Source organism: Diorhabda sublineata, chromosome 4 (assembly GCF_026230105.1).
Source record: "Diorhabda sublineata isolate icDioSubl1.1 chromosome 4, icDioSubl1.1, whole genome shotgun sequence".
Classification (NCBI taxonomy): Eukaryota; Metazoa; Arthropoda; class Insecta; order Coleoptera; family Chrysomelidae; genus Diorhabda; species Diorhabda sublineata.
Window position 1 is genome coordinate 35,834,285 of NC_079477.1, and position 26,210 is coordinate 35,860,494.

General features: G+C 33.7%; 2 protein-coding genes across 10 annotated transcripts in view; one reads left to right on the forward strand and one right to left on the reverse strand.

Moving 5' to 3' along the window:
* Window positions 1-11,433, forward strand: part of LOC130442644 (diacylglycerol kinase theta) — a 35,247-nt gene extending 23,814 nt beyond the window's left edge. For 2 of the 8 annotated variants that reach the window (XM_056776942.1, XM_056776946.1), the window contains 6 exons: window positions 2,258-2,581; window positions 2,643-2,879; window positions 6,839-7,130; window positions 7,191-7,347; window positions 7,414-7,521; window positions 10,481-11,433. In XM_056776942.1, coding sequence (XP_056632920.1) covers window positions 2,258-2,581; window positions 2,643-2,879; window positions 6,839-7,130; window positions 7,191-7,347; window positions 7,414-7,521; window positions 10,481-10,576 — 1,214 coding nt within the window. In that variant the 3' untranslated portion in view covers window positions 10,577-11,433. The remainder of the gene's footprint in view (window positions 1-2,257; window positions 2,582-2,642; window positions 2,880-6,838; window positions 7,131-7,190; window positions 7,348-7,413; window positions 7,522-10,480) is intronic. The other 6 variants (XM_056776941.1, XM_056776945.1, XM_056776944.1 and 3 more) reach the window with 3 other exon arrangements.
* Window positions 11,434-13,126: 1,693 nt separating this feature from the next.
* Window positions 13,127-26,169, reverse strand: LOC130442500 (7SK snRNA methylphosphate capping enzyme bin3-like). Of its 2 annotated transcripts, XM_056776661.1 has the most exons (9): window positions 25,924-26,169; window positions 25,418-25,680; window positions 25,198-25,363; window positions 21,999-22,525; window positions 16,106-16,401; window positions 15,999-16,051; window positions 13,873-14,091; window positions 13,595-13,818; window positions 13,128-13,517 (listed from the first exon to the last, which is right to left on the reverse strand). In XM_056776661.1, the coding sequence occupies exons 2-9, from the start codon at window positions 25,678-25,680 to the stop codon at window positions 13,271-13,273; spliced, it is 1,995 nt and encodes a 664-aa protein (XP_056632639.1). In that variant the 5' UTR covers window positions 25,924-26,169; the 3' UTR covers window positions 13,128-13,270. The 2 variants fall into 2 exon arrangements, with proteins under 2 accessions (XP_056632638.1, XP_056632639.1); XM_056776660.1 differs by having other exon boundaries at window positions 13,127-13,517; window positions 15,999-16,401; window positions 25,924-26,164.
* Window positions 26,170-26,210: the final 41 nt, after the last annotated feature.

Sequence of the window (26,210 nt, forward strand, 5' to 3'; positions counted from 1 at the left end):
ACGAAGCCGATATTTATGAAAAAAATGATGAATAACGTGTGTGGACAACTTAATAGATTCAATATCTATTCAAAATGAATAAATACGTGTGTGGACGCCTTAATAGAGTGGATATCTATTCAATTTGATTAATAAAGTGTGTGGACACCTTAATAGATTCGATATCTATTCAAAATGAATAATAAAGTGTGTGGACGCCTTAATAAATTCGATATTCATGAAAAAATGAAGAACGAAGTGTGTGGACACCCTAACGAAGCCAATATTTATGAAAAAATGAACAATAACGTGTGTGGACGCCTTAATAGAGTGGATATTCGTGAAAAAATGAAGAACGAAGTGTGTGGACACCTTAATAGATTCGATATCTATTCAAAATGAATAAATACGTGTGTGGACGCCTTAATAAATTAGATATTCATGAAAAAATTAATAATAACGTGTGTGTGGACACCTTAATAGATTCGATATCTATTCAAAATGAATAATAAAGTGTGTGGACTCCTTAACGAAGCCGATATTTATGAAAAAAATGATGAATAACGTGTGTGGACACCTTAATAGATTCAATATCTATTCAAAATGAATAAATACGTGTGTGGACGCCTTAATAGAGTGGATATCTATTCAAAATGATTAATAAAGTGTGTGGACACCTTAATAGATTCGATATCTATTCAAAATGAATAATAAAGTGTGTGGACGCCTTAATAAATTAGATGTTTATGTAAAAATGAATAGTAACGTGTGTAGACGCCTTAATAGATCCGATATCTATTCAAAATGAATAAATACGTGTGTGGACGCCATAATAAATTGGATATTTATACAAAATTAAGAATAACGTGTGTGGACGCCTTAATAAATTAGATATTTATGAAAAAATTAATAATAACGTGTGTGTGGACACCTTAATAGATTCGATATCTATTCAAAATGAATAATAAAGTGTGTGGACTCCTTAACGAAGCCAATATTTATGAAAAAATGAACAATAACGTGTGTGGACGCCTTAATAGAGTGGATATCTATTCAAAATGAATAATAAAGTGTGTGGACGCCTTAATAGATTCGATATCTATTCAAAATGAATAATAAAGTGTGTGGACGCCTTAATAAATTCGATATTCATGAAAAAATGAAGAACGAAGTGTGTGGACACCCTAACGAAGCCAATATTTATGAAAAAATGAACAATAACGTGTGTGGACGCCTTAATAGAGTGGATATCTATTCAAAATGAATAATAAAGTGTGTGGACGCCTTAATAGAGTGGATATCTATTCAAAATGAATAATAAAGTGTGTGGACGCCTTAATAGATTCGATATCTATTCAAAATGAATAATAAAGTGTGTGGACGCCTTAATAAATTCGATATTCATGAAAAAATGAAGAACGAAGTGTGTGGACACCCTAACGAAGCCAATATTTATGAAAAAATGAACAATAACGTGTGTGGACGCCTTAATAGAGTGGATATCTATTCAAAATGAATAATAAAGTGTGTGGACGCCTTAATAGATTCGATATCTATTCAAAATGAATAATAAAGTGTGTGGACGCCTTAATAAATTCGATATTCATGAAAAAATGAAGAACGAAGTGTGTGGACACCCTAACGAAGCCAATATTTATGAAAAAATGAACAATAACGTGTGTGGACGCCTTAATAGAGTGGATATCTATTCAAAATGATTAATAAAGTGTGTGGACACCTTAATAGATTCGATATCTATTCAAAATGAATAATAAAGTGTGTGGACGCCTTAATTAATTCGATATTCATGAAAAAATGAAGAACGAAGTGTGTGGACACCCTAACGAAGCCAATATTTATGAAAAAATGAACAATAACGTGTGTGGACGCCTTAATAGAGTGGATATTCGTGAAAAAATGAAGAACGAAGTGTGTGGACACCTTAACGAAGCCGCTATTTATGAAAAAAACGAAGAATAACGTGTGTGGACACCTTAATAGATTGGATATCTATGTAAAGACGAAGAACGAAGTATGCGGACACCTTAACGGTTTTGTATCGTCCCATTCGCACAACCAGACCTAGTCCATCGCGATCTTTGCTCGATAATTCGCTCGAAACTCGCGTTTAACGACCGAATAAAGGCTTTCGGTCGAGTAAATCACCCGTAAAATGATCAGATCTAGTCGTTAGTAGTTTATCTTTTTGTATTTTTTCTCTCTATTCTATTTAACTATCGAATTATCGCGAATTTGTAAAGATTTGTTCGTGTTGCAGTTATGCTATTACCGAACATCGAACCATCGATGATCCCCCAGGGGGTGCAACCGCTTCTGGTATTCGTAAACGTCAAATCGGGCGGCTGCCAGGGTCTGGAATTGATATCAAGTTTCAGGAAATTGTTGAACCCCTATCAGGTGTTCGATCTGGATAACGGCGGTCCGTTGCCGGGTCTCTACGTATTCAGGAACATCCAGAATTACAAAATACTCGTTTGCGGCGGGGACGGTACCATCGGTTGGGTGCTGCAATGTCTCGATAACGTCGGACAGGATTCTCAATGTTCGAATCCCGCATGCGCAATAGTACCGTTAGGAACCGGTAATTTCAAATTTGATCGATCGGTTTTTTTTTTTCTTTTCTGACCGTTTCCTCCTCGTAGGTAACGATCTGGCGCGCGTCCTGCGATGGGGTCCCGGTTACACCGGCGGCGAGGATCCCCTCAATCTGCTGAGGGACGTAATCGACGCCGAAGAGATACGCCTGGATCGTTGGACGGTGGTTTTCCATCCGGAAGATAAGCCCGACGATAACGTTAATAAACAGAGCAATTCCACTGGTAAGGAGAAGCGAAAACTGTCCAAAATCAAAGTTACCAATGAGCAAATTAGAAGAGCAGGTCAATCTAAAATGTGTAACTCGATGTTGTTTTGCTGTAACGGAATCCAGATAATTTTTTTTTTTTATTTTTTTATTTTTTTTTTTTTTCGGAACGCCGTCTTTAGTTTGGATTTCGTAGAGATTGTATCATCTGGAAAACGAAATTGTCTTTTTTTCTTTCAGTGTACCGACAATTTTTTGCACCTTTTTCTTCGTGTACAACTCGATTTTGTAAAAATTTAATCATTTTTCTCGGTGTATGGCTCTCGTCGAAATTATATTTCGTTTCGAAATTAAAATAGTCGAAATAATCGATTAGTTGCACTTTTTTTGATTGTACAAACTTTTTTTTCGACATTTTTCTTCGTGTACAGCTCGCTTTTATGAAAATTTGATCATTTTTCTCGGTGTATGGCTCTCGTCGAAATTATATTTCGTTTCGAAATTAAAATAATCGAAATAATCGATTAGTTATACTTTTTTTGAGAGTACAAATTATTTTTGGGACTTTTTTCTTCGTGTACAACTCGCATTTACGAAGATTTGATCATTTTTCTCGGTGTATGGCTCTCGTCAAAATGATATTTCGTTTCGAAATTAAAATAGTCGAAATAATCGATTAGTTGCACTTTTTTTGATTGTACAAACTTTTTTTTCGACATTTTTCTTCGTGTACAACTCGCTTTTATGAAAATTTGATCATTTTTCTCGGTGTATGGCTCTCGTCGAAATTATATTTCGTTTCGAAATTAAAATAATCGAAATAATCGATTAGTTATACTTTTTTTGAGAGTACAAATTATTTTTGGGACTTTTTTCTTCGTGTACAACTCGCATTTACGAAGATTTGATCATTTTTCTCGGTGTATGGCTCTCGTCAAAATGATATTTCGTTTCGAAATTAAAATAGTCGAAATAATCGATTAGTTGCACTTTTTTTGATTGTACAAACTTTTTTTTCGACATTTTTCTTCGTGTACAACTCGCTTTTATGAAAATTTGATCATTTTTCTCGGTGTATGGCTCTCGTCGAAATTATATTTCGTTTCGAAATTAAAATAATCGAAATAATCGATTAGTTATACTTTTTTTGAGAGTACAAATTATTTTTGGGACTTTTTTCTTCGTGTACAACTCGCATTTACGAAGATTTGATCATTTTTCTCGGTGTATGGCTCTCGTCAAAATGATATTTCGTTTCGAAATTAAAATAGTCGAAATAATCGATTAGTTGCACTTTTTTTGATTGTACAAACTTTTTTTTCGACATTTTTCTTCGTGTACAACTCGCTTTTATGAAAATTTGATCATTTTTCTCGGTGTATGGCTCTCGTCGAAATTATATTTCGTTTCGAAATTAAAATAATCGAAATAATCGATTAGTTATACTTTTTTTGAGAGTACAAATTATTTTTGGGACTTTTTTCTTCGTGTACAACTCGCATTTACGAAGATTTGATCAGTTTTCTCGGTGTGTGGCACTTGTCGTTATTATATTTCGTTTCGAAATTAAAATAGTCGAAATAATCGATTAGTTGCACTTTTTTTGATTGTACAAACTTTTTTTTCGACATTTTTCTTCGTGTACAGCTCGCTTTTATGAAAATTTGATCATTTTTCTCGGTGTATGGCTCTCGTCGAAATTATATTTCGTTTCGAAATTAAAATAATCGAAATAATCGATTAGTTATACTTTTTTTGAGAGTACAAATTATTTTTGGGACTTTTTTCTTCGTGTACAACTCGCATTTACGAAGATTTGATCATTTTTCTCGGTGTATGGCTCTCGTCAAAATGATATTTCGTTTCGAAATTAAAATAGTCGAAATAATCGATTAGTTGCACTTTTTTTGATTGTACAAACTTTTTTTTCGACATTTTTCTTCGTGTACAACTCGCTTTTATGAAAATTTGATCATTTTTCTCGGTGTATGGCTCTCGTCGAAATTATATTTCGTTTCGAAATTAAAATAATCGAAATAATCGATTAGTTATACTTTTTTTGAGAGTACAAATTATTTTTGGGACTTTTTTCTTCGTGTACAACTCGCATTTACGAAGATTTGATCAGTTTTCTCGGTGTGTGGCACTTGTCGTTATTATATTTCGTTTCGAAATTAAAATAGTCGAAATAATCGATTAATTACACTTTTTTGATTGTACAAACTTTTTTTTCGACATTTTTCTTCGTGTACAAACTTTTTTTCGACATTTTTCGTCGTGTACAACTCGCTTTTATGAAAATTTGATCATTTTTCTCGGTGTATGGTTCTCGTGGAAATTATATTTCGTTTCGAAATCAAAATAATCGATTAGTTATACTTTTTTTGAGAGTACAAATTATTTTTGGGACTTTTTTCTTCGTGTACAACTCGCATTTACGAAGATTTGATCAGTTTTCTCAGTGTGTGGCACTTATCGCAATTATATTTCGTTATGAAATTAAAATAATCGATTAGTTACACTTTTTTTGAGTGTACAAACATTTTTTTCGACATTTTTCTTCGTTACAACTCGCTTTTATGGAAATTTGATAATTTTTCTCGGTGTATAGCTCTCGTCGAAATTATATTCCGTTTTGAAACTAAAATAATCGATTAGATACACTTTTTTGAGTGTACAATCTATTTTTGGGACTTTTTTCTTCGTGTACAACTCGCATTTACGAAGATTTGATCAGTTTTCTCAGTGTAAGGCATTTCCCAAATCTGGTCGTGATAAAATAATTAGAAAATTTTTCTCGAATATCTTTCGATAAGAAATAAATTTACATATACAGGGTGATTTTTGAATTAATTTCGGATTAATTTGAGTCTCAAATGATACAATCTCTATTTAATTTCAATAATCTAACATATTAACGGATATAATTAAAAAAATCATATTTTTAATCTTGTCTAGTCGAAAATCGAAACTTCCATCAGTTTTCTCAGTGTACAAACTTTTTTTCCTTTTTCTTAGCGCTCAAATTGCAAGTTGACAGTTACAAACATTTTTCTCATTGTGCAAACGTTTTTTTTTCAACTTTTTCTTGATGTATATTCCCATTTCGGTGCGGAAAATTCTTTTAGATCTTTTTCGTCGTGTACATTTCGAATTTACGAAAATTCGATCAGTTTTCTCAGTGTAAAACCTTCTTTTTCGACTTTTTCTTCGTGTACGACTCTTTCTTTGTCGATATATAATTAGCTCCAATATAAATAAATCAGTTTTCTCAGTGTATACGACTACATCATTTTTTTTTCATTGTAAAAATATTTCCTCAATAAAAATCGATACGGATGGTTTTCTATTGCCTACCCTGTATATTTTCCTGTAAAAATTGATCACTAATATCATAGACAAAACGCATTATACGGGGTAACATCCAAAATTTGTTATAAAAATTTTATTAAAACAAAAATTAAACACTAAAACTAAAGCATTTTATGACAGCATTGTTAATGCATGGCTTTTTTGTCTCTCTAATTGTTAGTTAATTTTATTTTACGGCAAAACAACACTGATATTATTATTCTATTGTTCGTATATTAATAGTACATTAACCCAAATATTTCAAACACGCTGTATTACGTGATTATTTAACAACGTAACGTATTTAAAATATCAAAACTGTTACAAATACTGTTTTCTCAGTGTAACTATTTGTTTTTTTCGAAACGTTATTAATTAATCGCCCCGTATAGTGAATCATAGTTTTTTTTTTCAAAAAAAAAACGTTGATGATAATTAAATAAAAAGTGGTTCTTGTACTAAGTAAATTTTGTTATACAGAGCGTCTCGTTCAAACCGAAATCAATTATTTTGTTTTTTTATTATTCAAATCGATAAAAAAGCCAATTTATTAAAGCTTCCATCGAATACTAGATGGCGTTTAATTTATTATTTGAGGTGAATAGATGTTTATTCGGGACGCGCTGTATAATTTTAATTTTTTTTTTTTTTTTTGGTAAATTTCGAAAAATAAATGAATTACAGTGGTGGCGAGTTCGACTAGCGAAGACAAGGCGCAGATATTCGTGATGAACAATTATTTCGGTATCGGCATCGACGCCGATTTATGTTTGGATTTCCATAACGCCCGCGAGGAAAATCCCGGGAAATTCATCAGCAGGTTACACAATAAGAGCGTCTACGTCCGAATGGGGTTGAGAAAAATGGTCGGGCCGAAGATGTGCAAGGATCTACATAAGGAAGTCAGATTGGAGGTCGACGGAAAATTGGTGGAACTCCCCCAAGTCGAGGGCATTATAATATTGAATATTCTGAGGTGATTTTGGAAATTATTTTCTCGAGGGGAAAGGAAAAAAATCGGTAAATGTTGTTTCAGTTGGGGATCCGGCGCCAATCCTTGGGGACCCGAAAAGGACGATCAATTTTCGAAACCGAACCATTGGGACGGTATGCTGGAAGTCGTAGGGGTGACCGGGGTAGTCCATTTAGGTCAGATTCAATCCGGTCTGCGATCCGCCATGAGGATCGCTCAGGTGAGTATCGGGGGGAAAAATCGACGCCGACAATACGTTTCTTTCGATTTTATTTTTTGTATACAGGGTGGACACATTAAAATTCATTTGAGTTCCGATATACCGGTTCAAGTGGACGGCGAACCGTGGGTGCAAAGTCCTTGCGACGTCGTGGTACTCAAATCGGCTCTCAAGGTTGGTATTCCGTTTTTGATGTCATTTTTTTCTTCCTTATTACAGCGACCTCTTTGCTTTGGAATGGAAAGTAACACGATTTTTCCACGTTAAAGTTCATTTTCCATTAATTCTTTTTTTGTATTAATCGACGACGAAAAATATGTGACAGGCGACACGGAACGTACTATGTTTGACATTTGATAGGTGACGTATGACGTAAAACAAGTGACAGTCGACAAGAAACGCTCGGCAAATTGGTTTTTGGCGTGGAACACGTGACGGATGACAAGGAACAAATGACGTAAAACACACGATTAATGACATTTGACGTATAATCCACGTGACACGATTAAATTACGTGATAAACGACGTAGAACAAAAGATAAACGATACGGTAGTACAAATGGCGTCGAAAGCACGAATGATTCGAAATAAACAATCGTTGACGTATGACACATGACAGACGACGTATGTTCCGCGAGGGAACGAGCGTATTACGCGACAAACGACGTAGAACGAATGATACATGATACGTACGACAAATGGCGTGCAAAACGTATGACGTATGACACAAAATAAATGATCGATGACACACGACAAGCTACAGGTGACATATAATCCACGTGGCGCGCGAAAGACGGCGTAGAATACGTGACAGATAATACGGAACGCGTATTAGACGAAAAATATGTAACATGACGTAAAATACGTGACATATGACAAAGAAAACGTGACATATGACGTAGAATATGTGACAGATGACGTAAAATACGTCATATGTCATAGAATAGGTTGCAGATGACGTAGAATACGTGACAGATGACGTAAAATACGTCATATGTCTTAGAATAGGTTGCAGATGACGTAGAATACGTGACAGATGACGTAAAATACGTCATATGTCATAGAATAGGTTGTAGATGACTTAGTATACGTGACATATGACGTAGAATACGTGACAGATGACGTAAAATACGTCATATGTCATAGAATAGGTTGCAGATGACGTAGAATACGTGATATTTATATGGATTGAGTGACAGTTGATGTTACTACCGTTCAGGATGGCCTTAAATTAATGTATATTGAGGATTATTAGTATATTCAATATATAGTTGGTAGATTTGTATATAGTATCGTCCAAAAGTAAGAGAAAATTAAATTGAAATGTCAAATTTCGTGTTTTTGATATTTTTTTACGATACAAATTCCAAAATGTGCCAAAAATTGTTTATTACTTTTAGACGATAAAAAAAATTTTCTTTTTCGCTTTTATTTATTTATTTTTCTTTTTCGTAGTCGAACATAACCTCATTCCCGTACGTCAAGTACGCGCCATTAATTATTAATAATTTTTTTTTTCATCGGCCTCGTTCAGTTTCGTTTACAACCATTTTCCATTGTCGTTTGACAGTTAGTATGACGTACGGAAACGAGGTTATGTTACGAAATCTTGCCGATAGCGTCTTCCTTTTCGCTTTTTTTTTGGTAGAATTCAAAAATTTTCGAAAAAATTACACTGTTCACGACGATTTTGACGTTTCACGATGACGTAACGTCGAAAAAATGCTTGCGTTAATGCTTATTATTTTTGTGCTGTGTCACCCCTCCCCACCACCACCAAACAGCTATTGGCAGACATTTTAGTTTTGTTTTGAGAGAAAAAAATTCACGAAAATTTTGCTATATACGAGAATATTAATTCTAAATCACCCAAATCTATTCGTCGTTACGAATTACTATTTCCTAACCTAACTTTATTTGACTAGACAAAGCGAACTTTAAAAAAATAAATTTTTAGGTTAGGTTATAATTTACGTCATTTTTTAAACAAACGTCAATTATAAAACGCGTACGACAGAAATAATTATTACGTTGACTGACAGCTGTCATTGTATCTTAACCTAACTTTCATTGACAAAGACTCTCGAAAATTTTATAAAAACGCTAAATTTGTTAAAAAAGAAGAAGAATATTTTGTTCACGTCACTTTTTTTGAACAAACGTCAATTCCATAGGACGTATGACATGAATGACTTTGACTGACAACTGTCATTGTATCTTAACCTAACTTTCAATGACGAAGACTCTCGAAAATATTATAAAAACGCGAAATTAGTTAAAAAAGAAGAAGAATATTTTGTTCGCGTCATTTTATTTGAACAAACGTCAATTCCATAGGACGTATGACATGAATGACTTTGACTGACAACTGTCATTGTATCTTAACCTAACTTTCAATGACGAAGACTCTCGATATATAATAAAAACGCGAAATTAGTTAAAAAAGAAGAAGAATATTTTGTTCACGTCACTTTTTTTGAACAAACGTCAATTCCATAGGACGTATGACATGAATGACTTTGACTGACAACTGTCATTGTATCTTAACCTAACTTTCAATGACGAAGACGCTCCAAAATATTATAAAATCGGGAAATTACTTAAAAAAGAAGAAGAATATTTTGTTCGCGTCATTTTATTTGAACAAACGTCAATTCCATAGGACATATGACATGAATGACTTTGACTGACAACTGTCATTGTATCTTAACCTAACTTTCAATGACGAAGACTCTCGAAAATATTATAAAAACGCGAAATTAGTTAAAAAAGAAGAAGAATATTTTGTTCACGTCATTTTATTTGAACAAACGTCAATTCCAAAGGACGTATGACATGAATGACTTTGACTGACAACTGTCATTGAATCTTAACCTAACTTTCATTGACGAAGACACTCGAAAATATTATAAAATCGGGAAATTACTTAAAAAAGAAGAACATTTTGTTTGAGAGAGATAGTCGCGACGTTGACTGACAAATGTCACAATTGACATCGCTATCTCTTTTTAACTACGTAAAAACGTCATTTAAAAAAATCAGACGACATATAAAAAAGTTTACGTAACGGCGATGACGTATGGGTGATTTACAGGGTGATTCGAATAAAATAAAATTGAATTTCTCGATTTAGGCGACAATGTTGAAGAAAAACAAATTCAAACGTCGACCTACCGAACCGAATATACTGCCCGCCAACGGGGAGGGGGGAAAAAGCACAGACGAATAGAGAGAGAGAGAAAAAAAACATTTATTATCATTTTATAATTTTTTTTTTTCGATATTTTTACATATTTTTTCGTTTGTGGCTTTCCCCCGTAACCAGGCGACGATGCTGAAGAAGATGAAGGGTAAAATGAAACGTCGCAACACCGAACCCACCATGTTGATATCGCCCGGCGTACAATTGGCGACGTTGCCGACGTCCAACGACGGCGAATCGCCCACCGAACCGATAAATTCAAATTTTTGAATCGGTTATTTTCTTCTTCTTTTTTCTTTTAACATTTTTTTTTTCTATTTTCGGATCGGTCCGGTCGCGCGGTGAGGTTACGAACTACTTTCGTGTAGAGGAGTGTGCGCGTGGAGTAGCGACCGGCGTTTGTCGTCAAATTCGATGGTGTTCGTTTTCTCTAGCCAGGAAGCGACTAACGAACGCCGCTGTCAATCTGTCGGGGGTATGTAGGGCTCAATTCTTCGGAGACGCTGCTGCCTGGGGCCACGAAGTCTAAGAAGAAAATACTTTCGACAGATTTTCACGATGGTTTTCTTATTTTTCTTTTCTTTTTCCTGTTTAAGCTGAGATATATATATTTTGAATCGATGTGCTATGTATTAATTTGAAAATTAATGAAAAGAATCCAAAAAAAAAAATGGGAGTAAATTTAGATGACCGCCAAAATGGAAATAATAATAATAATAATAATTTAAAAAAAAGTCATTTAATTTGTGTTTCATCGAAGGAAACGATCTAATATCGAAAAAAAAAAAGAAAAATATTAAATTGTTTCTGAGGTTATGAAATGTATGTATATGTGATTAAATAGATATACGAGGAAAATTCAAAATATAGATGAATACATCAAATTTTGTGTTTCATTTCATCTGGGAACGGGGGGCAATTAAACAAGGTTCAAATAAATAAAATTGACGTTACTTCAGCCATTATCTGATAGATGGCGCCGATTGTTCTACGAATTATATGCGTTAATGGCGATTTGATTAAATAAAACTCGTATCGCCATCTATACCTTGGATGCCGAAGTTTATAACAAAAATCTCGTAAATTTTCCAAATATTTTCATATTAATATTGTAGTTCAGCCATTATCTGATAGATGGCGCCGATTGTTCTACGAATTATATGCGTTAATGGCGATTTGATTAAATAAAACACGTATCGTCATCTATACCTTGGATGCCGAAGTTTATAACAAAAATCTCGTAAATTTTCCAAATATTTTCATATTAATATTGTAGTTCAGCCATTATCTGATAGATGGCGCCGATTGTTCTACGAATTATATGCGTTAATGGCGATTTGATTAAATAAAACACGTATCGTCATCTATACCTTGGATGCCGAAGTTTATAACAAAAATCTCGTAAATTTTCCAAATATTTTCATATTAATATTGTAGTTCAGCCATTATCTGATAGATGGCGCCGATTGTTCTACGAATTATATGCGTTAATGGCGATTTGATTAAATAAAACTCGTATCGCCATCTATACCTTGGATGCCGAAGTTTATAACAAAAATCTCGTAAATTTTCCAAATATTTTCATATTAATATTGTAGTTCAGACATTATCTGATAGATGGCGCCGATTGTTCTACGAATTATATGCGTTAATGGCGATTTGATTAAATAAAACTCGTATCGCCATCTATACCTTGGATGCCGAAGTTTATAACAAAAATCTCGTAAATGTTCCAAATATTCTCATATTAATATTGTAGTTCAGCCATTATCTGATAGATGGCGCCGATTGTTCTACGAATTATATGCGTTAATGGCGATTTGATTAAATAAAACTCGTATCGTCATCTATACCTTGGATGCCGAAGCTTATAACAAAAATCTCGTAAATTTTCCAAATATTTTCATATTAATATTGTAGTTCAGCCATTATCTGATAGATGGCGCCGATTGTTCTACGAATTATATGCGTTAATGGCGATTTGATTAAATAAAACTCGTATCGCCATCTATACCTTGGATGCCGAAGTTTATAACAAAAATCTCTTAAATTTTCCAAATATTTTCATATTAATATTGTAGTTCAGCCATTATCTGATAGATGGCGCCGATTGTTCTACGAATTATATGCGTTAATGGCGATTTGATTAAATAAAACTCGTATCGCCATCTATACCTTGGATGCCGAAGCTTATAACAAAAATCTTGTAAATTCTCCAAAATATTAGTTTAATTATGTAGTTCGGTTATTACCTAATAGATGGCGTCAATGGCCATTTATTTATGTACAAATTTCGTCTATACCTCCAAATATGCCAAATAAAAAATCAGTTCACACTAAAAAACAAAATTGTACTCGAAGAAAACTTAGTTACACTGGAAAAAAAATGAAGTATCTAAATAAAATAAGATTATACTGAAAAAATAAAAATATTCCAAGCAAATTTTAGCAGTTACACTGAGAAAAAAAGATCTGACGTAGTTAATAAAATAGAGTCACGCGGAGTGAACCAAATTGTTTGGTTTATATTCAATAGATGGCGTTTTTAGAACAGTTACGGGTCTAAACGAAAAACTTTTAAAGAAAACTTTTATTTCTTACGTTTTTATCCAATATACACACTTTTATGTACAAATTTCGAAATAAAAAAAAAACAAACAAAATAAATTTTATTTACAAGCTATCGAAAAAAAAAAAAATTCAAGACGTCCTTCGAATGAGTCAAGTGTTATCCTGCCGATCCTTTTTTTCGACGTCCATTTCGAGCGACGCGCCGCACGAATTTCCTTCATCTTTGGCAACCGCCGTCGTCGCCGCCCCCCGAAACTTCTTCAGTTCCTCCCCCAATTTTTCGTTAATCTCCTGATTATCGTCTGCGCAACCGCAATACCTCCCGTCGAATATATCCGTGTAGACGTGCTCGATGCAAGGACCTTGACTGTGACCTTCGTACTTTTCCGTTTTCCGCCTTTTACCGAAAAGAAAAAATATAAAATTAGAAGAAAAATCACCGGGAAAAAAAGAAGAAGAAGAAAAAATCTTCACCTGTACGAAGAAGAATCGGCGTTCAGGGGCGTCGCTTCCGTCCTTTCGCTGGGGAACATCGTACTTTTCGTGAAAACCTGAATCGGTCGACGGAAACCTTTGAACTGGTGCACCGGAAAACCCAGGATTTCCCCCTTGGCGAAACCCACGGCGGGGGATAGGAGATACTCGCGGAATTTTTCCGGAAAAAATTCGATGGAATTGTAATTGTCGTAAATGGTCGACTGGAAAATGAAGAGGAAAATTAAAAGGGAAATTTCGATCGGAGATGAACTTACGGTTAATTTTTTTTTGCTCTTGTAGCTCGACCAATTTTGGGGTTCGAGGATTAATTTACCCCCGGGTCTCAATTGGGCGTACATCCTTCTGAAGGCCTGTTTCAGACCGGCGTCGCCCCAATTCAAATGGAACCACTTCGTCACGCTCAGGCAGAGTATGACGTCGAATTGGGGTTGCTCCAAGGCCAGCAGATTGTCGTCTTCCAGTATATAGTTACACTGGAAAAAAGCGATACGTTCATGAGAAACAGTCGCGTTTAATATAATTATACCAAAAAAACTGGAAATAATTACACTGAAAAAACGTACATATTTGGAATATTGGGAAAAAATTGAAGAAAATATAGTTACACTGGAATTCACTCGCGATTACACTGAGAAAACAAATATGCTCAAGTTTACGGTGAAGAAAAAATGTTGAAAAAATTATTACACTGAAAAAACAAAAATACTAGAAGGAAATTTGGTTATATATTTTAATGATAAAACGGTTACACTGAGAAAACCAGAATATCCCAAAAAATTGTGTTACACTCGAAAAAACCGAAAATATTAAGTAGAATCACAAATACGCTGAAAAAACAAAAATATTCGAAGGAAACAAAATTAAACTGAAAGGAAAAGTTACACTTGAAAAAAGATTTGTGGTTAAATTGAGAGAAAAAATGAAATATTTTAATGAATCAACGAGTTACACTGAGAAAACAAAAATATTCAAAAAAATCGTGTTAATACACTCGAAAAAAGATTTGAAAAAATACGAGTTACACTGAAAAAACAGAAGATATTAAGTAAAATCACAAATACACTGAAAAAACGAAAATATTCGAAGGAAACAAAACTAAACTGAAAAAAAAAAGTTACACTAGGAAAAAGATGAAAATTTGTTGAAATATACGAGTTACATTGAGAAAACAAAAAATTCTCGACGAAAATAAAGATACACAAAAAAAAATATTCGTGAAAAATGGTTACATTGAAAAGTTGAATATTTTAATGAATCTACGAGTTACACTGAGAAAACAAAAATATTCAAAAAAATCGTGTTAATACACTCGAAAAAAGATTTGAAAAAATACGAGTTACACTGAAAAAACGAAAATATTCGAAGGAAACAAAACTAAACTGAAAAAAAAAGTTACACTAGGAAAAAGATGAAAATTTGTTGAAATATACGAGTTACATTGAGAAAACAAAAAATTCTCGACGAAAATAAAGATACACAAAAAAAAATATTCGTGAAAAATGGTTACATTGAAAAGTTGAATATTTTAATGAATCTACGAGTTACACTGAGAAAACAAAAATATTCAAAAAAATCGTGTTAATACACTCGAAAAAAGATTTGAAAAAATACGAGTTACACTGAAAAAACGAAAATATTCGAAGGAAACAAAACTAAACTGAAAAAAAAAGTTACACTAGGAAAAAGATGAAAATTTGTTGAAATATACGAGTTACACTGAGAAAACAAATATATTCAAAAAATTGTGTTACAATCGAAAAAAGATTAGAAAAAATACGAGTTACACTGAGAAAACCGAAAATATCAAGTAAAATCACAAATACACCGAAAAAACGAAAACATTCGAAGGAAATAGAGTTAAACTGTAAGAAAATAAAGTTACACTAGAAAAAGATGAAATATTTGTTGAAATATACGAGTTACACTGAGAAAACAAAAAAATTCTCAACGAAAATAAAGGTACACAAAAAAAAGTAATCATGAAAAATGGTTACACTGAAAAGTGAAATATTTTAATGAATCTATGAGTTAGACTGAGAAAACAAAAATATTCAAAAAAATCGTGTTAATAAACTCGAAAAAAGATTTCAAAAAAATACGAGGTACACTGAAAAAACCGAAAATATCAAGTAAAATCACAAATACACCGAAAAAACGAAAATGTTCGAAGGAAATAGAGTTAAACTGAAAGTTACACTAGGAAAAAGATGAAATATTTGTCGAAAATACGAGTTACACTGAAAAAAACCGAAAGCAATGAATAAAATCCCAAATACACCGGAAAAAATGATTCGAAGGGCGAAAAAAAAAATTGCTAGATATAAATAAAGGTCGATATACACTGGAAAAAAAAAACATTCTGTTCGAAATGGTATCTTACCTGTTTGAAAGTAACGTTGTTGGGAAAACCTCCGCTCTTGTCGTGCGTAAAACCTGGAACGTCGATATCGCCGTATAATATAGGCATACTAATTGGAAAAAACTCACAATTTTCCGTTTTACGTAATGCTAAATGAACAACGTCCTCCTTTTCCTTTTCCTCATCGATCCCCCCCTTTTTAACGTAATGTTTTACGTTTTTTCTGGCTATCGATATCAATTTTTGATCGATATCGACGCCCAATACGGATTTCGCGTGAAAATCGCGAGCTATCGATAACGTCACGTGACCTATGTTGCAACCGACGTCGAGTATGTCTTTGTTGACGAACAGATAGGGGTGATGGGAGAAAACTTTTAATCTGTAATCGGTTTCGTTGTGGGGGTTGCGGTAACCGTAATACCTGAAAATTCATTCGCTCATCATCAAATCGCACGATTTCAGAAATTTTCGCCTCCATTTTTGAGGCGGCGATGAAATTAAGACAAAATTATACTTTTCTAAACCTTTTTTCCCCAAATTTTCTTTCAATTTATCTTAAAAGTCGAAAAAAAAATTGATAGCGAGGCGGAATATTGAGAATTTGGCCTCGGTTTTGAGACGGCGACTTATACTTGAGAAATCAAAAGAAAATTTGATGTTTCCAAAACGTTTTGCACAATTTTCATTCATTTTACTTCAAAAGTCGGAGAACCAGTTTAGCGAGGCGGAATATTGAGAATTTGGCCTCGGTTTTGAGACGGCGACTTATACTTGAGAAATCAAAAGAAAATTTGACGTTTCCAAAACGTTTTTCTCAATTTTCCTTCATTTTACTTCAAAAGTCGGAGAACCAGTTTAGCGAGGCGGAATATTGAGAATTTGGCCTCGGTTTTGAGACGGCGACTTATACTTGAGAAATCAAAAGAAAATTTGACGTTTCCAAAACGTTTTGCACAATTTTCATTCATTTTACTTCAAAAGTCGGAGAACCAGTTTAGCGAGGCGGAATATTGAGAATTTGGCCTCGGTTTTGAGACGGCGACTTATACTTGAGAAATCAAAAGAAAATTTGACGTTTCCAAAACGTTTTTCTCAATTTTCCTTCATTTTACTTCAAAAGTCGGAGAACCAGTTTAGCGAGGCGGAATATTGAGAATTTGGCCTCGGTTTTGAGACGGCGACTTATACTTGAGAAATCAAAAGAAAATTCGACGTTTCCAAAACGTTTTTCTCAATTTTCCTTCATTTTACTTCAAAAGTCGGAGAACCAGTTTAGCGAGGCGGAATATTGAGAATTTGGCCTCGGTTTTGAGACGGCGACTTATACTTGAGAAATCAAAAGAAAATTTGACGTTTCCAAAACGTTTTTCTCAATTTTCCTTCATTTTACTTCAAAAGTCGGAGAACCAGTTTAGCGAGGCGGAATATTGAGAATTTGGCCTCGGTTTTGAGACGGCGACTTATACTTGAGAAATCAAAAGAAAATTCGACGTTTCCAAAACGTTTTTCTCAATTTTCCTTCATTTTACTTCAAAAGTCGGAGAACCAGTTTAGCGAGGCGGAATATTGAGAATTTGGCCTCGGTTTTGAGACGGCGACTTATACTTGAGAAATCAAAAGAAAATTTGACGTTTCCAAAACGTTTTTCTCAATTTTCCTTCATTTTACTTCAAAAGTCGGAGAACCAGTTTAGCGAGGCGGAATATTGAGAATTTGGCCTCGGTTTTGAGACGGCGACTTATACTTGAGAAATCAAAAGAAAATTCGACGTTTCCAAAACGTTTTTCTCAATTTTCCTTCATTTTACTTCAAAAGTCGGAGAACCAGTTTAGCGAGGCGGAATATTGAGAATTTGGCCTCGGTTTTGAGACGGCGACTTATACTTGAGAAATCAAAAGAAAATTTGACGTTTCCAAAACGTTTTTCTCAATTTTCCTTCATTTTACTTCAAAAGTCGGAGAACCAGTTTAGCGAGGCGGAATATTGAGAATTTGGCCTCGGTTTTGAGACGGCGACTTATACTTGAGAAATCAAAAGAAAATTCGACGTTTCCAAAACGTTTTTCTCAATTTTCCTTCATTTTACTTCAAAAGTCGGAGAACCAGTTTAGCGAGGCGGAATATTGAGAATTTGGCCTCGGTTTTGAGACGGCGACTTATACTTGAGAAATCAAAAGAAAATTTGACGTTTCCAAAACGTTTTTCTCAATTTTCCTTCATTTTACTTCAAAAGTCGGAGAACCAGTTTAGCGAGGCGGAATATTGAGAATTTGGCCTCGGTTTTGAGACGGCGACTTATACTTGAGAAATCAAAAGAAAATTTGACGTTTCCAAAACGTTTTGCACAATTTTCATTCATTTTACTTCAAAAGTCGGAGAACCAGTTTAGCGAGGCGGAATAGTTAAAATTTGGCCTCGGTTTTGAGACGGCGACTTATACTTGAGAAATCAAAAGAAAATTTGACGTTTCCAAAACGTTTTTCTCAATTTTCCTTCATTTTACTTCAAAAGTCGGAGAACCAGTTTAGCGAGGCGGAATATTGAGAATTTGGCCTCGGTTTTGAGACGGCGACTTATACTTGAGAAATCAAAAGAAAATTTGACGTTTCCAAAACGTTTTTCTCAATTTTCCTTCATTTTACTTCAAAAGTCGGAGAACCAGTTTAGCGAGGCGGAATATTGAGAATTTGGCCTCGGTTTTGAGACGGCGACTTATACTTGAGAAATCAAAAGAAAATTCGACGTTTCCAAAACGTTTTTCTCAATTTTCCTTCATTTTACTTCAAAAGTCGGAGAACCAGTTTAGCGAGGCGGAATATTGAGAATTTGGCCTCGGTTTTGAGACGGCGACTTATACTTGAGAAATCAAAAGAAAATTTGACGTTTCCAAAACGTTTTTCTCAATTTTCCTTCATTTTACTTCAAAAGTCGGAGAACCAGTTTAGCGAGGCGGAATATTGAGAATTTGGCCTCGGTTTTGAGACGGCGACTTATACTTGAGAAATCAAAAGAAAATTCGACGTTTCCAAAACGTTTTTCTCAATTTTCCTTCATTTTACTTCAAAAGTCGGAGAACCAGTTTAGCGAGGCGGAATATTGAGAATTTGGCCTCGGTTTTGAGACGGCGACTTATACTTGAGAAATCAAAAGAAAATTTGACGTTTCCAAAACGTTTTTCTCAATTTTCCTTCATTTTACTTCAAAAGTCGGAGAACCAGTTTAGCGAGGCGGAATATTGAGAATTTGGCCTCGGTTTTGAGACGGCGACTTATACTTGAGAAATCAAAAGAAAATTCGACGTTTCCAAAACGTTTTTCTCAATTTTCCTTCATTTTACTTCAAAAGTCGGAGAACCAGTTTAGCGAGGCGGAATATTGAGAATTTGGCCTCGGTTTTGAGACGGCGACTTATACTTGAGAAATCAAAAGAAAATTTGACGTTTCCAAAACGTTTTTCTCAATTTTCCTTCATTTTACTTCAAAAGTCGGAGAACCAGTTTAGCGAGGCGGAATATTGAGAATTTGGCCTCGGTTTTGAGACGGCGACTTATACTTGAGAAATCAAAAGAAAATTTGACGTTTCCAAAACGTTTTGCACAATTTTCATTCATTTTACTTCAAAAGTCGGAGAACCAGTTTAGCGAGGCGGAATATTGAGAATTTGGCCTCGGTTTTGAGACGGCGACTTATACTTGAGAAATCAAAAGAAAATTTGACGTTTCCAAAACGTTTTGCACAATTTTCCTTCATTTTACTTCAAAAGTCGGAGAACCAGTTTAGCGAGGCGGAATATTGAGAATTTGGCCTCGGTTTTGAGACGGCGACTTATACTTGAGAAATCAAAAGAAAATTTGACGTTTCCAAAACGTTTTGCACAATTTTCCTTCATTTTACTTCAAAAGTCGGAGAACCAGTTTAGCGAGGCGGAATATTGAGAATTTGGCCTCGGTTTTGAGACGGCGACTTATACTTGAGAAATCAAAAGAAAATTTGACGTTTCCAAAACGTTTTTCTCAATTTTCCTTCATTTTACTTCAAAAGTCGGAGAACCAGTTTAGCGAGGCGGAATATTGAGAATTTGGCCTCGGTTTTGAGACGGCGACTTATACTTGAGAAATCAAAAGAAAATTCGACGTTTCCAAAACGTTTTTCTCAATTTTCCTTCATTTTACTTCAAAAGTCGGAGAACCAGTTTAGCGAGGCGGAATATTGAGAATTTGGCCTCGGTTTTGAGACGGCGACTTATACTTGAGAAATCAAAAGAAAATTTGACGTTTCCAAAACGTTTTTCTCAATTTTCCTTCATTTTACTTCAAAAGTCGGAGAACCAGTTTAGCGAGGCGGAATATTGAGAATTTGGCCTCGGTTTTGAGACGGCGACTTATACTTGAGAAATCAAAAGAAAATTTGACGTTTCCAAAACGTTTTGCACAATTTTCATTCATTTTACTTCAAAAGTCGGAGAACCAGTTTAGCGAGGCGGAATATTGAGAATTTGGCCTCGGTTTTGAGACGGCGACTTATACTTGAGAAATCAAAAGAAAATTTGACGTTTCCAAAACGTTTTGCACAATTTTCATTCATTTTACTTCAAAAGTCGGAGAACCAGTTTAGCGAGGCGGAATAGTTAAAATTTGGCCTCGGTTTTGAGATGGTGACGCAATTTTTGCAAAATTTGAACGAAATTTAACGTTTCTAAACCTATTTAAAGCAATTATTTTATATTTTACCTTAAAAGTTGAATAAAAACCTTTAAGGAGGCAAAATTTTGCCTCGATATTGAGGCGACGTGTCGATTTTTGCAAAATTAGGTACAATTCGACGTTTCTAAACCATTTTCTACATAATTTAGTTCGAAAATCAGATAAAACTATGTAATTAGGCGAAATATTTCGAATTTGGCCTCTATTTTGAGGCGGCGAGGTGATTTTTAGGTAATAAAAACAGAATTCTACGCTTTTTTATGAATTTTTTACAGATTTTACCTTAAATTTCGAAAAAATATTTAACGAAACGGTATATTGAAATTTTTTTTTCGTGTTTCAAGTAGAAGCGAGGCTTTTCTATAAATTAAACGAAATTAAAGGTTTCCAAACCATTTTCTACATAATTTTTTCCAACTTTAATTCGAAAATTGAGAAAAACTGGGTAACGAGGCGAGATTTAGAGAATTTTACCTCGTTTTTAAGGTAACGACGTGCAAAATTTGAAAATTAGTAAAACGAGGGGGAAATAAAAAAATTTGCCTCAACTAAAAAGTACAAAGGAAGTTTTCCTCACAAGGATAGGCAAAATATGATAATTTCAAACAAATTCTGAGAAAAATTTTCAAAAATATTTGAAAACTTTTTTAAATCATTAAACGAGGCGAAAAATTCAAAATTTTTGCCTAGATTACGAGGCGTTGAGGCATTTATCCTCTAAATTGAGACAAAATACGATAATTCCGAGAAAATTCCTTTGGAATCTTTAAAAACACGCGAAAAACTTGTTGGAAACATTAAACGAGGCGTAGGAATCAAAATTTTGCCTCAATTACGAGGCATCATAACAGTTTTCCTCGAATTCGAGACAAAATAAGTTAATTTGAAAGAGAATCTTGAAAAATCTTTTCAAAACCATTTAAAACTTGTTGAAATCATTAAACGAGGCGGAAGTTTCTAAATTTTGCCTCGATTTCGAGGCGTTGAGGCATTTATCCTCGAAATTGAGACAAAATACGATAATTCCGAGAAAATTCCTTTGAAATCTTTAAAAATACGTGAAAAACTTGTTGAAAATATTAAACGAGGCGTAGGAATCAAAATTTTGCCTCAACTACGAGGCACCATGACAGTTTTCCTCCAAATCGATATAAGATTAGATAATTTCGAACAAAATCTTTTCAAATACAGAAAATCTCGAAGTAATCGTTAAACGAGGCGGAAAATTCGGATTTCGCCTCAATTTCGAGGCGCCGTAACGAGGCAGAATATAAAAAATTCGAGTAATTCAACCAACTAAGCCACATATTTACGTACCTGTTATAATTTCCGTATTGGAAACGTTTATCTCTCTCTTTAAATTGCGGCGTTGCCGTATCCTGTTGCTTGTTATGTCGAGGTTTCGGCCATTTGACAGCGGAATTGCTCCGTTTCAACCAGGCCCCCGGTTGCGGTACCACCGGACTCACGATCTTATCCATCGAATTATTTTTGAACTTTTTCAAACCGTGGTGACCGTGTTCGTCGGATTTCCTTTTGGTTTTTTCTTTTTTTATGGCCGCCGGTAGCGCCGTTTCCGTTTCCGCCGTACCGGTACCGTCTGCGGCGGCGGCTGAAGCGACCGCCGCCGGCGCGATATTCAAAGTCAAATTTACGTTCGGTCTCATTTCGGAGGCGGGTTCGTTGGGCGAGAGGCACGTTTCCGGTATTTCCGGAATTTTGGCGGAATCGGCGGAGGATTCGGGCGTTTTGGCCTCCGTAGTGGAGACTACGTCGGCCGTAACGTCCGTTAATTCCAATGTACCGGAAATGGTACGACGTTTCTTTAGACGTTTCTTTTTCGACTGTGGAACATAGAAAAACAAAAATTTATTGTGGGGGGTTGAGGGGAAGTTTGAGAAAAAAATATTGTTAATCGATCCAAATTAATTATACACACCCCGTATGATCGATTCTGTTTTTGTTTTTCGATAAAAATTATGCTCGAAAACTGAAACTGGAAAATTTTTAATTTGGCGACAAAAAAAATTAACTTTGAGATTGAATCGGGAACAGGATAAATTTTTCGTCCCGAAATTTTTTTTTTTTTTCGATTCAGGACGAAAATATTTATGGTTTTCACTTTTTTTAATGGTTATTTTCAAATTTATATATCTTTGAAGTATTTATTACCATATGTTCGATACATTCATACTTTCGCGCCCTGTATTTCAGTAATAATGATATTTAGAGCAAACACAATTTTTTTATCAATAAAATGATCCTTTCAGAATGTTTCTCAAAAATTTGAGCTCGATATTCCCATTATTTTAATCTATATTAATTTTTGAATGAAAACATGTTTTGAATCTCACATTTCCATACTTTCAGCCCTCGTATATCAGTTACACCAACATTTAGAACAAACACAATTTTTTTGTCAATAAAATGGTTCTTTAAGAAAGATCTTTCAGAATTTGAGCTTAAAATTCAAAATATTTTGGTCTGTATGAATTTTTAGAAAATATCAAGTTTTAAATCATATTTTCATACTTTCAACCCTCGTATAACAGGTGAATCAACATTTAGGAGACTGTCAATTTTTTTATTAATAAAACGATATTTAAAGAACGTTTCTCAAAAATTTGAGCTCGATATTCCCATTATTTTAATCTATATTAATTTTTGAATGAAAACATGTTTTGAATCTCACATTTCCATAATTTCAGCCCCCGTATCTCAGTTACACCAACATTTCGAACAAACATAAATTTTTTATCAATAAAATGGTTCTTTAAGAAGGATCTTTCAGAATTTGAGCTCAAAATTCAAAATATTTTGATCTGTATGAATTTTTAGAAAATATCAAGTTTTAAATCATATTTTCATACTTTCAACCCTCGTATAACAGGTGAATCAACATTTAGGAGACTGTCAATTTTTTTATTAATAAAACGATATTTAAAGAACGTTTCTCAAAAATTTGAGCTCGATATTCCCATTATTTTAATCTATATTAATTTTTGAATGAAAACATGTTTTGAATCTCACATTTCCATAATTTCAGCCCCCGTATCTCAGTTACACCAACATTTCGAACAAACATAAATTTTTTATCAATAAAATGGTTCTTTAAGAAGGATCTTTCAGAATTTGAGCTCAAAATTCAAAATATTTTGATCTGTATGAATTTTTAGAAAATATCAAGTTTTAAATCATATTTTCATACTTTCAACCCTCGTATAACAGGTGAATCAACATTTAGGAGACTGTCAATTTTTTTATTAATAAAACGATATTTAAAGAACGTTTCTCAAAAATTTGAGCTCGATATTCCCATTATTTTAATCTATATTAATTTTTGAATGAAAACATGTTTTGAATCTCACATTTCCATACTTTCAGCCCTCGTATATCAGTTACACCAACATTTAGAACAAACACAATTTTTTTGTCAATAAAATGGTTCTTTAAGAAAGATCTTTCAGAATTTGAGCTTAAAATTCAAAATATTTTGATCTGTATGAATTTTTAGAAAATATCAAGTTTTAAATCATATTTTCATACTTTCAACCCTCGTATAACAGGTGAATCAACATTTAGGAGACTGTCAATTTTTTTATTAATAAAACGATATTTAAAGAACGTTTCTCAAAAATTTGAGCTCGATATTCCCATTATTTTAATCTATATTAATTTTTGAATGAAAACATGTTTTGAATCTCACATTTCCATACTTTCAACCCTCATATCTCAGTTACACCAACATTTAGAACAAACACAAATTTTTTATCAATAAAATGGTTCTTTAAGAAGGATCTTTCAGAATTTGAGCTCAAAATTCAAAATATTTTGATCTGTATGAATTTTTAGAAAATATCAAGTTTTAAATCATATTTTCATACTTTCAACCCTCGTATAACAGGTGAATCAACATTTAGGAGACTGTCAATTTTTTTATTAATAAAACGATATTTAAAGAACGTTTCTCAAAAATTTGAGCTCGATATTCCCATTATTTTAATCTATATTAATTTTTGAATGAAAACATGTTTTGAATCTCACATTTCCATACTTTCAGCCCTCATATCTCAGTTACACCAACATTTAGAACAAACATAAATTTTTTATCAATAAAATGGTTCTTTAAGAAGGATCTTTCAGAATTTGAGCTCAAAATTCAAAATATTTTGATCTGTATGAATTTTTAGAAAATATCAAGTTTTAAATCATATTTTCATACTTTCAACCCTCGTATAACAGGTGAATCAACATTTAGGAGACTGTCAATTTTTTTATCAATAAAATGATCCTTTCAGAACGCTCCTCAAAAATTTGAGCTCAATATTCCCATTATTTTGACCTGTATTAATTTTTAAACACATCCATATACAAAAAACAATAAATCAGAAAAAAAAATTCCAAAAATACGAGTGTTTGTCAAAAAAAAGCCCCAAAAAATAACAATTACGTGACCAACATTTTCAAATATCAAATTTCCAAAAATTTTTCGATAAAGCACAAAAAAATCACTCACTTTTTTAACGGGCGAACAAAGTTGTTGCTCATATTCGGCGTCGTCGTCGCAATCGATCAGATTCAAAGGATCATGAATATTTTTCGGGATGATAACTTCCAATTGTCCTTTTTTCCTCGGAGGAGTCGGTACCGGCGACGACTTCGGCGTAACGGCGTTCATGGCTCTAAAAATACACCCACGTCAATACATTTCAACAAATAAATCTCCGATAACCGACCTATTTATTTCTTCATCCTGTAAACTGTTAAGATTCAAAGGATCCTTAATATTTCCCCCTAACAGAAATTTCGATGGTAATACGGGTTTTTGGTTGATGATTCCGCATCCCGAGAAACTTTTAGATCGCTTCCTGCAGCTTCTATCGTATTTATTTTTCTTTTTCGAAGTACTCGGGTTCGTAGGTCTCACTGGGTTTTTTTGTTGACTGTGTCCCGTTTTTACGGACGAAGGATTCAATACTTGAATTTGAACAGACGACATCTATAATAACAAACGTTCACCACCATAAAATACCCCATAACTACAATTAGCATTAAACCAACACGAAGAATATGAATGAGAATAATTTAAAAGCTGAATTTTATATAAAAAAATATTCCCGCAAAAAGTTCGTGTCACATGCGCAGTAAATTACAAACAATGTATGCCATTGCAGAGATATAAAGAACGAAAGGAAAACTAATAATTTTGATGTAAATAACGATTAATTGGAAAAATACTTACAGTTAAACGATTTATTAAACTGTTTAACACTTTTTCACGACACTTTCAAGGCTTTTTCTAAACACATAACGCGATTAACTTAACGAAACTGTACGTTTACCTTAAACCATGTTGTACCTAAACGTTCACAAAACGTATTGCTCGTAAAATGGACTCCATTTTAATATGAAACGCGAATAGTTCCGAACGTCTACGAATCGTATATATATTTTAACAAGCGGCGTTGACGTTGTTACATATTTTTAACTAAATTACCAGGTGAAGATTATTAATATCGAAATAATAAT